Source organism: Somniosus microcephalus, chromosome 17 (genome assembly GCF_052327205.1).
Source record: "Somniosus microcephalus isolate GS21.2 chromosome 17, FLI_Smic_1.0, whole genome shotgun sequence".
In the NCBI taxonomy this organism is placed as follows: Eukaryota; Metazoa; Chordata; class Chondrichthyes; order Squaliformes; family Somniosidae; genus Somniosus; species Somniosus microcephalus.
In genome coordinates this window covers 18,218,581-18,232,686 of record NC_141003.1, presented here as the reverse complement: position 1 = coordinate 18,232,686, position 14,106 = coordinate 18,218,581, and the positions used below count along the sequence as shown (strand labels likewise).

Sequence of the window (14,106 nt, the reverse complement as noted above, 5' to 3'; positions counted from 1 at the left end):
CAAAAATGGCAGGGGGTTGGGAACCTGAGCAGGGGGACAGAGGAAAGGGAAACAAGGATAAAAGCAAAAGATAGGAAGGAGAAAAACAAAAGTGGCAGTCAGAGAAATCAACAGTTTAAATCAAACATGGCCACAGTAAATAATAATTCGAATAGGTCTAAGAGCGTTAAAAAGAAAGCCTGAAGGCTTTGTGTCTTAATGCGAGGAGCATTCGTAATAAGGTGGATGAATTAGCTGCGCAAATAGAGGTAAACAAATATGATTTGATTGGGATTACGGAAACATGGCTCGAGGGTGGCCAAGGCTGGGAACTCAACATGCAGGGGTATTCAATATTCAGGAAAGATAGGCAAAAAGGAAAGGGAGGTTGGGGTAGCATTGCTGGTTAAAGAGATTAACACAATTGTAAGGAAGGATATTAGCTCTGATGTGGAATCTGTATGGGTAGAACTGAGAAATACCAAGGGGCAGAAAACGTTAGTGGGAGTGGTATATAGACCTCCAAACAGTAATGTGGAGGTTGGGGATGGCATTAAAAGGGAAATTACAGAAGCGTGCAATAAGGGCACAGCAGTCATCTTGGGTGACTTTAATCTACATATAGATTGGGCTAACCAAATTAGTAACAATACTGTGGAGGAGGAATTCCTGGAGTGTTTACGGGATGTTTCCTGGACCAATATGTCGAGGAACCAACCAGAGATCAGGCCATCTTAGACTGGGTATTACGTAACGAGAAAGGATTAATTAGCAATCTTGTTGTACGAGGCCCCTTGGGTCGGAGCGATCATAATATGATCGAATTCTTCATTACGATGGAGAATGAAGTAGTTGACTCAGAGACTAGGGTCCTGAATTTAAATAAAGGAAACTACAATGGTCTGAGGCGCGAGTTGGGTAGGATTGATTGGGGAATGTCACTCAAAGGGTTGACGGTGGATAGGCAATGGCAAACATTCAAAGACCGCATGGATGAACTACAGAATTTGTTCATCCCAGTTTGGCATAAAAATAAAACAAAAAAGGTGATTCAACCGTGGCTAACAAGGGAAATTAGGGATAGCATAAGATCCAAGGAGAGGACATATAAATTGGCCAGAAAAAGCAGTAAACCTGAGGATTGGGAGCAGTTTAGGATTCAACAAAGGAGGACAAAGAGATTAATTAAGAAAGGGAAAATAGAATATGAGTGTAAGCTTGCAGGGAACATAAAAACTGACTGTAAAAGCTTTTATAGATATGTGAAGAGAAAAAGATTGGTGAAGTCAAGCATAGGTCCCTTGCAGTCAGAATCAGGGGAATTTATAATGGGGAACAAAGAAATGGCAGTCCAGTTAAATACATATTTTGGTTCTGTCTTCACAAAGGAGGACACAAATAACCTCCCAGAGATGTCGGGGAACATAGGGTCTGATGAAAGGGAGGAACTGAAAGAAATCAGTATTTGTAGGGAAATGGTGTTAGGGAAATTGATGGGATTGAAGGCCGATAAATCCCCAGGGCCTGATAATCTACATCCTAGGGTACTTAAGGAAGTGGCCCTAGAAATAGTAGATGCATTGCTGATCATCTTCCAACATTCGATGGTATCTGGAACAGTACCCATGGATTGGAGGGTAGCTAATGTTACCCCACTATTCAAAAAAAGGTGGTAGAGAGAAAACGGGGAATTACAGACCGGTAAGCCTGACATCGGTAGTGGGGAAAATGTAGAGTCCATTATAAAAGATGTAATAGCAGAGCACTTGGAAAACAGTGACAGGATCGGACAAAGTCAACATGGATTTACAAAAGGTAAATCGTGCTTGACTAATCTACTATAATTTTTTGAGGATGTAACTAGTAAAATAGATAAGGGAGAACCAGTGGATGTGGTGTATTTGGACTTTCAGAAGGCTTTCGATAAGGTCCCGCATAAGAGATTAGCGTGTAATGTTAAGGCACATGGGATTGGGGGCAAGTTATTGACTTGGATAGAGAACTGGTTGGCAGACAGAAAGCAAAGAGTTGGAATAAACGGGTATTTTTCCGAGTGGCAGGCAGTGACTAGTGGGGTAACACAGGGATCGGTCCTTGGACCCCAGCTATTCACAATATATATTAATGATCTAGACAAGGGAACTAGATGTAATATCTCCAAATTTGCAGACGGCACAAAGCTGGGTGGGCGTGTGTGCTGTGAGGAGGATGCCGAGAAACTCCAGGATGATTTGGACAGGTTGGGTGATTCGGCAGAAGCATGGCAGATGCAATATAATGTGGATAAATGTGAGGTTATCCACTTTGGTGGCAAAAACAGGAAGGGAGATTATTATCTGAATGGCAATAGATTGGGAGAAGGGGAAGTGCAACGAGACCTGGGTGTCCTTGTGCACCAGTCGCTGAAGGTAAGCATGCAGGTGCAGCAGGCGGTTAAGAAGGCAAATGGTATGTTGCCCTTCGTAGCGAGAGGGTTTGAGTACAGGAACAAGGATGTCTTGCTGCAGTTGTACAGGGCCTTGGTGAGACCACATCTTGAGTATTGTGTGCAGTTTTGGTCGCCTTATCTGAGGAAGGATGTTCTTGCCATGGAAGGAGTTCAGCGAAGGTTCACCAGGCTGATACCTGGGATGGCAGGAATGACGTATGAGGAGAGATTGGGACGATTGGGCTTGTACTCGCTGGAGTTTAGAAGAATGAGAGGGGATCTCATTGAAACTTATAAAATTCTGACAGGACTGGACAGACTAGATGCAGGAAGGATGTCCCCGATCGTCAGGGAGTCCAGAACCAGGGGTCACAGTCTAAGGATAAGGGGTAGGCCATTTAGGACAGAAATGAAGAGGAATTTCTTCACCCAGAGAGTGGTGAACCTGTGGAATTCTCTACCACAGAAGGCAGTAGAGGCCAATACATTAAATATATTCAAGAAGGAGTTTGATATATTTCTTAAGGCTAAAGGGATCAAGGGGTATGGGGAGAAAGCAGGGACCGGGTACTGAATTTGGATGATCAGCCATGATCGCATTGAATGGCGGAGCAGGCTCGAGGGGTCGAATGGCCTACTCCTGCTCCTATCTTCTATGTTTCTAAGGTTTGCCGGATCTGTTGTCGTAACTTCGGTAGAAGATTGGTGGAAACTCTACCGAAACATTGCAAGCAGCCGATTACCCCGCTTCTCCAGGTCTCCGCCGATCTTCTGCCAAAGGTACAGCAGCAGATTAAGCTATCCCTGTGGAAATTCTACAGTGACATCTTTTAAGGTGTCACCCTTGTCTCAGTTAGTAGCACTCGCACCTCTGAGTCAAAACTATATGGGCTGAAGTCCTACTCCAGAGACTTGAGCACAATAATCTAGGCTGACACTCCAGTGCAGTGCTGAGGGAGTGCTGCATTGTCGGAGGTGCCGTCTTTCAAATGAGACGTTAAACTGAGGCCCTGTTTGGCCTCTCAGGTGGACCCAAAAGATCCCGTGGCACTATTTTGAAGGAGAGCAGGGGAGTTAACCCCGGTGCCCTCACCAATAGTTATCCCTGAACCAACATCACTAAAACAGATTATCTGGTCATTGTCTCATTGTTGTTTGTGGGACTTTGCTTTGTGCAAATTGGCTGCTGCATTTCCTACACTACAACAGTGACTACACTTTGAAAAAGTACTTCATTGGCTGTAAAGTGCTTTGGGACGACCTGAGGTTGTGAAAGGCACTATATAATTGCAAGTTCTTTCTTTATAACTTTCCCCTGCCCTGCCCCATCCTAATCCACCAATATAAGAGCTATTGTGCTCCATGGATTCTTTGATCTGCGCTCCTCTAATTCTGGCCTCTTGAGCATCCCCGATTTCAACTGCTCCACCATTGCCGGCCGTACCTTCAGCTGCCAAGGCCCAAAGCTTTGGAATTCCCTCCCTAAACCTCTCCGCCTCTCTACCTTTTTCCTCCTTTAAGACGCTCCTTAAAACCTATTTCTTTGACCAAGCTTCCTGTCCTAATATCTCCTCATGTGGCTTGGTGTCAAATTTTGTTTGATAACGCTCCTCTGAAGCGCCGTGAAGCGTTTTACTACGTTAAAGGCGCTATATAAATACAAGTTGTTGTTGTTCGATCATCTCAGTCTAAACGTTCAAGCTCCAATCGCATTCCCAACCAAATATTCAGGCAACTCCTACTTGAAGGCAGGTGGGCAAGGGTAACCGTTGAAATGCAATGGATTCACCCCAATGCCAGGATTTAACTGAAATTAAAACAAAACACACTGAATTACAAATTCTGTTGAAGGAGACTTGCAATTTTCAGTGTGAATAAATGCCTATAAATTGTCTCTCCTCTTCGCATGAAGGACTGCCTTATACTTGTTTATGGTTCCACGGTTGGCCTATGAAGCATTATTGGGCTATCCAACCATAGAATCATAGAATGGTTACAGCACAGAAGGCCATTCGGCCCGTCGAGCCCGTGCCGGTTCTCCGCAAGAGCACTTCAGCTAGTCCCACTCCCCCGCCCTTTCCCCGTAGCCCTGCAAATTCTTTTCCTTCAGGTACTTATCCAACTACCTTTTGAAAGCCGTGATTGAGTCTGCCTCCACCACCCTTTCAGGCATTGCGTTCCCGATCCTAACCACTCGCTGAGTAAATAAGTTTTTCCTCGTGTCGCCTTTGATTCTTCTGCAAATCACCTTAAATCTGTGTCCTCTGGTTCTCGACCCTTCCGCCAATGGGAACAGTTTCCCTCTATCTACTCTGTCTAGACCCCTCATGATTTTGAACACCTTTATCAAATCTCCTCTCAGCCTTCTCTGCTCCAAGGAGAACAAACCCAGCTTATCCAGTCTATCCACATTACTGTAGTCCCAGGCTGATCCTGTCCTCCCCAAATACACATTATCCAGCAGGAGCCGCTCAATGGCAATCCGGCACGAGAACCCTGGCTGATTTACTCCTTCCTGCCCCCGGGGCACTTGCCCAAACTGATGACCTACTGCTGGCCCAGCAGTAATGTGTTCTAGCTCATCAAAAACCATGGGGCCAACCCTGGGTGGGAGGGCTTCTTGTATGTTCCTCATTGGGTAGATATTTGGTGAGCCAGGGGAGGGGAGGGGAAATGGCCGCCCCCCCCTCCTTTATAAAAAATGCAAACAAAGCACTGGGGTTCATTTCTAGAGGAATAGAATTCGAAAGTAGAGAAGTAATGATAAACTTGTATAGAACCCTGTTTAGACCACACTCGGAGTACTGTGAGCAGTTTTGGTCTCCATATTACAGAAAGAATATCGAGGCGCTGGAGAAGGTGCAAAATAGATTTACAAGGATGGTACCAGAGCTGAGAGGTTATACCTATCAGGCTGGGGTTCTTTTCTCTATAACAGCGAAGGCTGAGAGGAGACCTAGTTGAGGGCTTTAAAATTATGAAGGGGTTTGTTAAGGTAGAGAGGACGCTTCCACTTGTGGGAGAGTCCAAAACTAGAGGTCAAAAATGTAATAGTTTCTAATAAATCCAATGAGGAATACAGGAGAAACCGCTTTACCCAGAGTGATGAGAATGTGGAACTTGCTACCACAGGAAGTAGTCGTGGCGAATAGCATAGAAACATTTAAGGGGAAGCTAGATAAACACAAGGGAGAAAGGAATAGAAGGATATGTTGATAGGGTGAGAGGCAGTAGGGTGGGAGGAGGCTCATGTGGAGCATTAACACCGGTACAGACCAGCTGGGCCGAATGTCCTGTTGCTGTGCTGTAAATTCTATGTAATTCTATGATATGAAGTCAAGAAATTAGACACACAAAATCACATTTATAACTTACAGAAATTTATTGCATGTTGACACAACACGGGGCCTACTGACAGCTACAGGGCCCAAACCAGTAAGAATTCTGAATCCGTAAAAACTCCCATTACAAAGTTCAGTCAATAACCATTGTTGGCCACTGTGTTGGGCTGAGATCTGTTGAAGCTGGACTGAAAGTCACCTTCTCATATAAGTACTAGTGCACATCATGAACCATCAGACGTGAGCCTGGAAGTAACTGAGAGCAACATTACTGTACGTATGCTTGACTTGTTCGTGGTCAAATTCCTCTCTCCACTGTTTCAGCATGGGTGTTTAGTCCCTTTGAAATAAATGGGTTAACTCCTCCAGCAACAGAGCAGGGAGTGGAATTTGATTGAACGTTTGTTAGTTAAAGGTTAAGTCCAGAACAAAGGGGCCATAACCTTAAAATTAGGCCGATCGGCGGTGGTGTCAGGAAGCACTTCTTCACACAAAGGGCAGTGGAAATCCGGAACTCTGTCCCCCAAAAAGCTGTTGAGGCTGGGGGGTCAACTGAAAATCTCAAACCTGAGATCAATACATCTTTGTTAGGTAAGGGTATCAAGGGTAAGGATAATGGAACCAAGGCGGGTAAATGGCGTTAAGATACAGATCAGCCATGATCTCATTGAATGGCAGAACAGGCTCGAGGACCTGTTCTCATGTTCCCATGCACGGAAAAAATAAATGCGGAATATTACTTTAAACTGCGAGAGTAGGACAAGGTGGACAAAGGGCCAAACTTAAGACTAAAATCAGGAAATTCTTCAAACAGAACTCCTGCATAAAACACTGAAGGCAAAACTCCCGGGATCATTCAATAGCCAGCTGAATGGTGCAACAGGGGAGTGTAGGGTCTTTCTGGATCAACAAAGTAAGATGGGCCGAATGGCCCTTCTCATCAGTAATGAAATAGAGGAAAATGAGGTGGGGGTTCCTTAAACAAGACTCCCAGTCACTCGCCAGGTCAATGCTCAGACTTAGAAAAAACGCCCCGTGTATGAAACGTCTGTAAAACAACATTGCACTCAGTAAGTTACCAGGCTAACAAGACCCCCAAATGTAAAGCTGGAAAATCTGATTGCCCTCTTTGAGGCTGCTGGATGAACGTGAGGAATGGTCATAAATCCGTGGCTCATGAATGCACAGCATTAAAATACAGACATTGGCTTTGAAATAAAAAAATATTCCATTTAAATTAAGACTTCGTCAAAAGCATTTTTGATACCAGCGACATTCTGTGTAAAATATCAAAATCATAAATAAAACCTTACAGCAGCAAACATTAAAAAAAATCTTTGCTTTTACGCTTTCAGAGAATTTTGCACGTAAGTAAATGTGTTGTCTCCCTTCGAAAATGCATTCACACCCACTACAACAGCTCAGGTCCCTGGTAGCGCACTGTAACCAGCGGTAGATATGTAGTGTTCAGCTTGATTGCACGTGGAATTACAGTTTCAGTTCCAAGTGTACATACTTCTTAAAAGACTACATCGACACAAACACCATAAACAATCCAAGCTACAAAGGGGCTTAAGGTTCCAGAAACAAAACAAAATAAGACAGAATGGACGAGAGGGGGAATATTAACAAATCATGTTTTCATGCATTTCTGCAATCTTATTATCCACATGCTACACTTAAAATGCTCACAATCAGAGAGTGATTGTGTCGTTCACACAAAAAAAAACATTTCCCCAATAACTGGACATCTATCTCTTATGCCTATTGGTGCACCAGTGATTACGTTGTCTGTGTGTGCAACAAAGGGTTCCAAAAACTCAACAAAATACATTACTATTTTTCCGATTTACAAAAACGAAAGCATTCAAACTACTAAAGCTGCATCGTCCTAAAATGAAAACCTTCATAAAGAGACCATTAAGGTATATGCGTGCAAAGGTCAGCTGCCATTGTCTTATACTTGTGTTGTGAGACTGACTGAACCAGTAAGAGTTAACATACGCCGTAATCTATTCAAACAATTAGGGGACTCATCAAGACTTGAAATAAATTTGATCTATATATTTTCACTCAAATGTTCAGGAAAAAAATAGAATTGTAAATCTGAAGCTACGATAAAAGCACAGAGAACTCAAACTACAACTCCAGTAAAGACAGTGAAAACGCTCAGAATTCACTCTCAGACAATGTAGAACCAGTCTACAACTACACTGCTACTAGAAAAGAGGAACCAGGAACAAGGTCTTTCATATTATTGGAATAGGTATCACACTCTGCTCTGATAATAAAATGGATTGATAGTAATCACAGCATAAATTAACTGGACTACAACGACAAAGATCAGTCGATTCAAATCTGGCCCTTTCTGTCTTCTGTCTATTTATACCACAGATTTGCATCCCTTTTTGTTTTCGGACGGGAGAATAATTAAGGCAGCTAGTAGTCATATACATACCTGAGGTAGCCAAATATGAAATCAGGTGAAATCATGTCAGCTGTTCGTGGTAAATGAACAGGCCAGCTAGCTGAAGTATTCTCACAGTGCAGCACTATCCTGCTGCGACATTTGGCTCATACACGTACTGTCCACACAGCACACATAACACTGTTAACTGCCCCTTTAAAAAAACATAAAACACTAGAGTTCAGCACACAGGGAAATGCTGGTATGCACCTTAATAGTGTTGGGATCCCCAGTGAAGCAATGGAGTCCGTGGATCCCACTGAGGGAGTTTGCAGTTGCTTTGCTAACAGGCAGCTACAGCAGTGACAGGGGCAAAGACATGGATTTACAGGGTTTTCTTTCACGCTTTTCAAACGTTTTGTAGGGTTTGAAGACAACCCGGTTTAACCAGGTAAATCAGCAAAACCCTACAAGATAGGCAATTCTTCCACGAGCGTTCTACAAGATCTATTTCTAACGCCTTTGAGGAGGATTTTTTGACGGAATAATCTATGAGAGTTTGCTGCAGTAATTCATAGACAACACATCCAAAGATACCCATCTATACATTTACAATCTGTGGTAACGTTATTATATCCACCCAGGTGGGTTTGCAATATGCGCTGGCAGGTCTTTCACTTACTTTAAACGTTTTGATCACATTTGACGCTGCCCATTTTTCAATTTAATTTAGGGGCTCTCTTTTTTAGGTTTTTCCCCCACTCTTGACAGACTAGGCCGTGGCTGGGCCATAAACTTCCATCCAATCACTTATCAATTTTTGCTCTGTGATTAGCACGCAGGAAGTGTGCTTTCATGGGATGGGGTTGACCTTTGCCCTGAAAGTGGTGCATTCTGCTGCTGCACAATCCAATGGCCTGACTGCAGCTCACTGGATAAAGCCGAACAATGTCATTCAGAGTGGGGTGTGGGAACGCAGCAGGCCTCTGGGTTAGCCAACTCCCGGGATTGAAACTTGTGCCTATCCGAATTAAAAGTCCAATGGTCTACAATCCCTTCCATCTTGCAATTCAAATCGAAGGCCCCTCGATTGAAAGAGCGGCACTGACACCCAGAGCTACCCAATGCACCTGTCTAAGTGGGCGGATGGCAGTGGGATCCCAGAGTTCAAGTTATAGGACAAGTGCACTCAAGTCATTCGGATCACCTCGTTCCCCTTACTAATGTACAAAACTGTAACAAATTTTGCAGATTCAAAACCTGTTTCTTAAAATCGAGACTTCTTCAGGAAAGTATCCAAGCAGAAGTATTTGTCACACCGAGCTCCAGTGTCCCAAACTCGGATAACTCGCTAGGAAGCAGCCAAAGAGTTGGTTGTTACAATATCGGCATAGAAACTTGGGAAATTAGCCCAAATTAGTTTTACCAGCTAGAAGACAGAATGAATGCTTCCAGCAGTTCTATTTTCACCAGGATTTGGCATGGATTTGCTTCAAATAATACGGCAATCTAGCACTAAAATAGTGTCAACAAGAAAATTCAGTACTAAAGGAGTAATGTATTGGAAATAGCTTTAAACCTGAGTCAGAAAAAACATTAAAAAAAATTGACACCAGACATCTCTCATCCCTGGCATTACACCCAAAAGTCTCTCTTAACCAAAGATACCCGATCAGAAAGCAAAAGGCAAGACTCCCACAAGAACAAAACAGGAAAGCCAAAGGTTAGTCTTACAAATCTAACTTAGGATATGAAACAAATGGCTACATCCTTGGCCTGAAATACGATTTGCTGAAAATGTAGGTCGTACTATTGTTACATGTAAGGAGTCATTTTCTCGCTACATGGCTGTGGGGGATCACGGTATCGCCCTCACCAGTCCCATCTCCTGCTGAATTCCCGTCTAGCAAGTCTCCACACCAGGACTACAGCCTTGCCTATCATCCTACGCACCAGACAGGTACAACAAAGACTTTCCTTTTAAAGTTCCAAGCCCGAGGATATATGACAAAATAAAGACCGGCTGCGATGTTTAGTCTATAAAGTAAATGATTGCATTCAACTGCTGTCAGTTATTTGTAAATTATTACTCCAATTGGATTTTCGTCTGTTGTTATGCATTCAATGTTATCATTCCCCCACAGTGGGGGAAATAATCCAATATTCCAACTGGTGGTTTTTTGACCACAGCATATTGGACAGGACCAAAAAGGAAATCATAACGGAAAGACACAACAAAGTTCCTAGACCAACACAAAGGGTGGAAGCCTATTGTGTATCTGCAAAGTTAAGGCAAAAACTGATTGAGATTGACTTGTTTATGCTGGTTTAAAAAGAACCATTCTTTAAAAAGTACAAAGCTAATTCCTTTACACCGATTGCAATGCTTGCAAAAAGAATCCTAAGAACAAAACAGGAATGAGTAAAAGAACTCATATGAATTTGTTTAATATGTGCACCTTTATGGAACAGACCAGAGATCTACTAGTCTGGATCCAATATAACCGATAGACAAATCCTAGAACAATGGCGATATTTAGACCAACTGCTTCCATGTTCCTTTGGGAATCTTTGAACAGCAACTGAAGACAATATTTACAAGCAACCTTTTAGAAACCTAGGCTCCCGGCGTCTACACGTTCATTAACTATGGGTGTGCCCACTATAGGTATAAATTGATTCAGTCCCTCAACTCTACCAATCTCTCGATACTCCTTTCAACATGATATTCCATGCACAGTGCAGGTCAAGTGTTGGAAGTACAAGTCAATAGGGATCAGGGTCTCTCCGTCACTTGTTCCAGTAAATGCATTCGCAGTTCATGGCAATGAAGAGAAAATGTTCTGGGTTCGAACTCAGTCACCATTTCTCTCCGAGAAAAGTATTCAATACCAAAATGAAAAGGTCTTGTCTGTGTAAGTTGCTAGATTTTCCCCCAAGGGATACATCAGAAACCTGTACATTATACATCTCCATTCTTCTGGAATGAAGACTACTTCAGATTCTCCTCACATCTGCCAATTTGCATCTTTAAAATGCCACTTTTATGCAAGAGCCAGAGCTGGAGGAACTCCTCCGGCATGGCATGGTACCCCGAGTAAGGCATCACATTGTCATAGTAGTGGTGGCTAATTATCCTTCCTTGCAGGTCCATTGAAAACGGCCAAAATCCATAGAGGGTCACATCTTCACAGAGGCCCAAGGCAACACTGACTAGGAACAGGCCCGTGGACAGGCGTTTGGCATGGATTCCCTTGCTCTTCCAGAACTTCTCAACGTTGCGCAGGAAGTCTGGATTGGCGAAGAGTATGGTTTGGTTGGCACTGAAGTCAGACAACGTGTAGTACGTGCGGAAGGAAGGATCTGTTCCCGTCTTCATGGAAAAGGCAGGCATGTAAACGTAGCTACGACCATACACCTTCATACTCTCCACAAAGGATTTCCTGGACCACAGAAGGTTCTGAAATCTGAAAGAAAATGCAAGAAATATTGAATCTTCACTACTAATTCTTAACTGATGATGAGAGAACTTTCACCAATGCATAAATATTACAAGTAGCAATGAATGGCACTAACCATTTTACTTTCTATTGAACACATATTTATATCATCATGGGTTGCCCACCTTTACTGTTTCCAGACAATTTATGGTTTATTGAAAGGTTGAAACAGGCTGATGTAGTGGACTACCAAACTGTCCTTTCACCTCTGGGACCTGTGTTTAGCACGTTGATAGGATGAAGATTTCCTATCTCTTTCTCTGACTGCAAAGTCCCACGTGAAAATAAGTTGGACAACCCCAGGTTCTAGTGGGCGTGAATCCACAGTACAAAATTGTCTATCATTTGGGACTATTGGCACTAGAGCGTAAATGTTCCACCTTGCCAACCTAGCACAAAACCACGCGGGTCGGAAACACGTCGGGAAATGGCACACCTGCAGTGCATGATCTTCCATCTAACGGGGATGCCCAATTTTCCCAATATGTGCTTCCAGCAGGTACGATCCCACGCCGGGAATGCCAAGGAGGAAGATTTACCCTTAAATCATCACAGCCCAACCAGGCCGGAAGGTTGGTGAGTTTGGAAAATGGGCTCTTCCCGTTGTTTTTGTAAGGAGTCCTCTTGTAAGACTGGGGCTGAGGCTAACTTTACAAGTTAGTGCTCCCGGCATGCAGTCTCACTCGAAGAGAGGGCCAATTGGACAACTGGCTTTGAATGTCAAGGCACCCAATTTATAAACCTCCCCACTTTCCCATTACTCATCTCGATGACCGGAAAACTGGGAAGGCTGCGAATCGGACCTTCTGACTTCCGCGTTTGACGGTCTCATCTATTCTCTTGTTGCGTGAGGCTCCATGGTGGGAGCCATAGCGTGTAATACTCACCTCATATTTAATCTATGTAAAGATGTAACATGGAGGTGCTCAAAGGGTGGGGTGGGGGAGGGGAATGCTCCAATCCCCAACAATAACATCATCTTTCACATGTTATCTGTATAACAAACATCCCCATCCAAAAATATATATATCTGAATTTACCAGCGGTGATGTGCTTAAATAATTTTGCCGACATTGCAACAGTGACTACACTTTAAAGATGAATTAATTGGTTGTAGTGCGCTTTGGAACTCCCCAAGGACATGTTAATGGGCTATATGAATACGAGTTGTTTCTTACCAGTGGTATTTCAGCGAAATAATGTACGTTTATATTCTGGAATAAGCAGATTAAATTAGATATCAACCCAAAGCCTCTTCACCCACAGGGGGTTTTGTTAAATCGGCACTTGAAATTTAGAAAGGTAGGGTTTTGATGTAGGCTATGATGAAACACAGTTTGCATCAATTCTGTCTCCGGGTTGTGCCTGATGAACATTTGAGAGCCGGCTTAGCATGAAGGCCGGATAATCAGCCTATCGTATCTGCTGCTGAGAGACATTCTTGTCAAAGAAACAAAGTCAGACTGTCTCAGGTCCTTGGGGAGTGATGAGAGGTGCATGACTGATGATAGAAGAAAGGAAAATTCAGAACAGCCCAGACACGCCCCCATCCATTGTGTTTTTGTAAAACAGAATTTTACTTGCAATCGCATCAATATCCATTGGCTTAGATGTCACTACCAAGAGTTATGAGAAGGTGGTGGTAGGTCAAGCATTGCTAATGGGTTCAGTTAATCCTCCCAAAAAACTTAAAATTCAATCAAGACAAAATAAAATGTTTCTGGAATTTAGAGACTAACTCTTCAATGGCACTTCTGTATTTTCATGACAGTCGAGATAGTCAGTCAGTGACACTGAGTATCCCGCTACAGACTTTCATTGTCTGACCAAAATGTTAATTAGCATCGAATGAACTTTGTAATTCTCAAGTCGCTGAAATGGACACACACACACACAACAAAGTGAGGCGCGGCACAATGAATGGGCGTCTGTGTGAACTGCTGGAGATTAGAGACGAGAGGGTTAGCGGAGAAGTGGTGTTTATGCTTTTAATGTCATCCTGCTGTGTGTTGGTGAGTATTGTAATTGCAGTATTGTTCCCGTGTGATGGCTGGAAGGACTCTCGTACTTGCATTTATTTGTTTCTATATTCATTCTTAGTATATGGTCGTTGGTGACAAGGCCAGCATTTATTGCCCATCCCTTGATTGACCTCTTCAGAGTCAACCATGCTGGTGTGGGTCTGGAGTCACATATAGGCCAGAGCGGGTAAGGACGGCAGGTTTCCTTCCCTGAAGGATATTAGTGAACCAGTTGGGTTTTTACAATCCGACAGCTTCATGGTCACTTTTGCTGACACCAGCTTTTTATTTCCAGATTTTTTTTAAACTGAATTCAAATTCTCAAACTGCCACGGTTGTGATTTGAATCCACGTTCTTTGGATTGCAAGTCCAGTAACAGAAGCACTACACCGCCAGGCCCCTATTTATACAGCATCTTTAGCGTAGTAA

General features: G+C 43.2%; 1 protein-coding gene across 1 annotated transcript in view; it reads right to left on the bottom strand.

Moving 5' to 3' along the window:
- Window positions 1-5,765: 5,765 nt before the first annotated feature.
- The window catches only part of st8sia1 (ST8 alpha-N-acetyl-neuraminide alpha-2,8-sialyltransferase 1), a 66,006-nt gene continuing 57,665 nt past the window's right edge, over window positions 5,766-14,106 (bottom strand). The window contains exon 5 of the mRNA XM_086010005.1: window positions 5,766-11,622. Coding sequence (XP_085866131.1) covers window positions 11,148-11,622 — 475 coding nt within the window. The 3' untranslated portion in view covers window positions 5,766-11,147. The remainder of the gene's footprint in view (window positions 11,623-14,106) is intronic.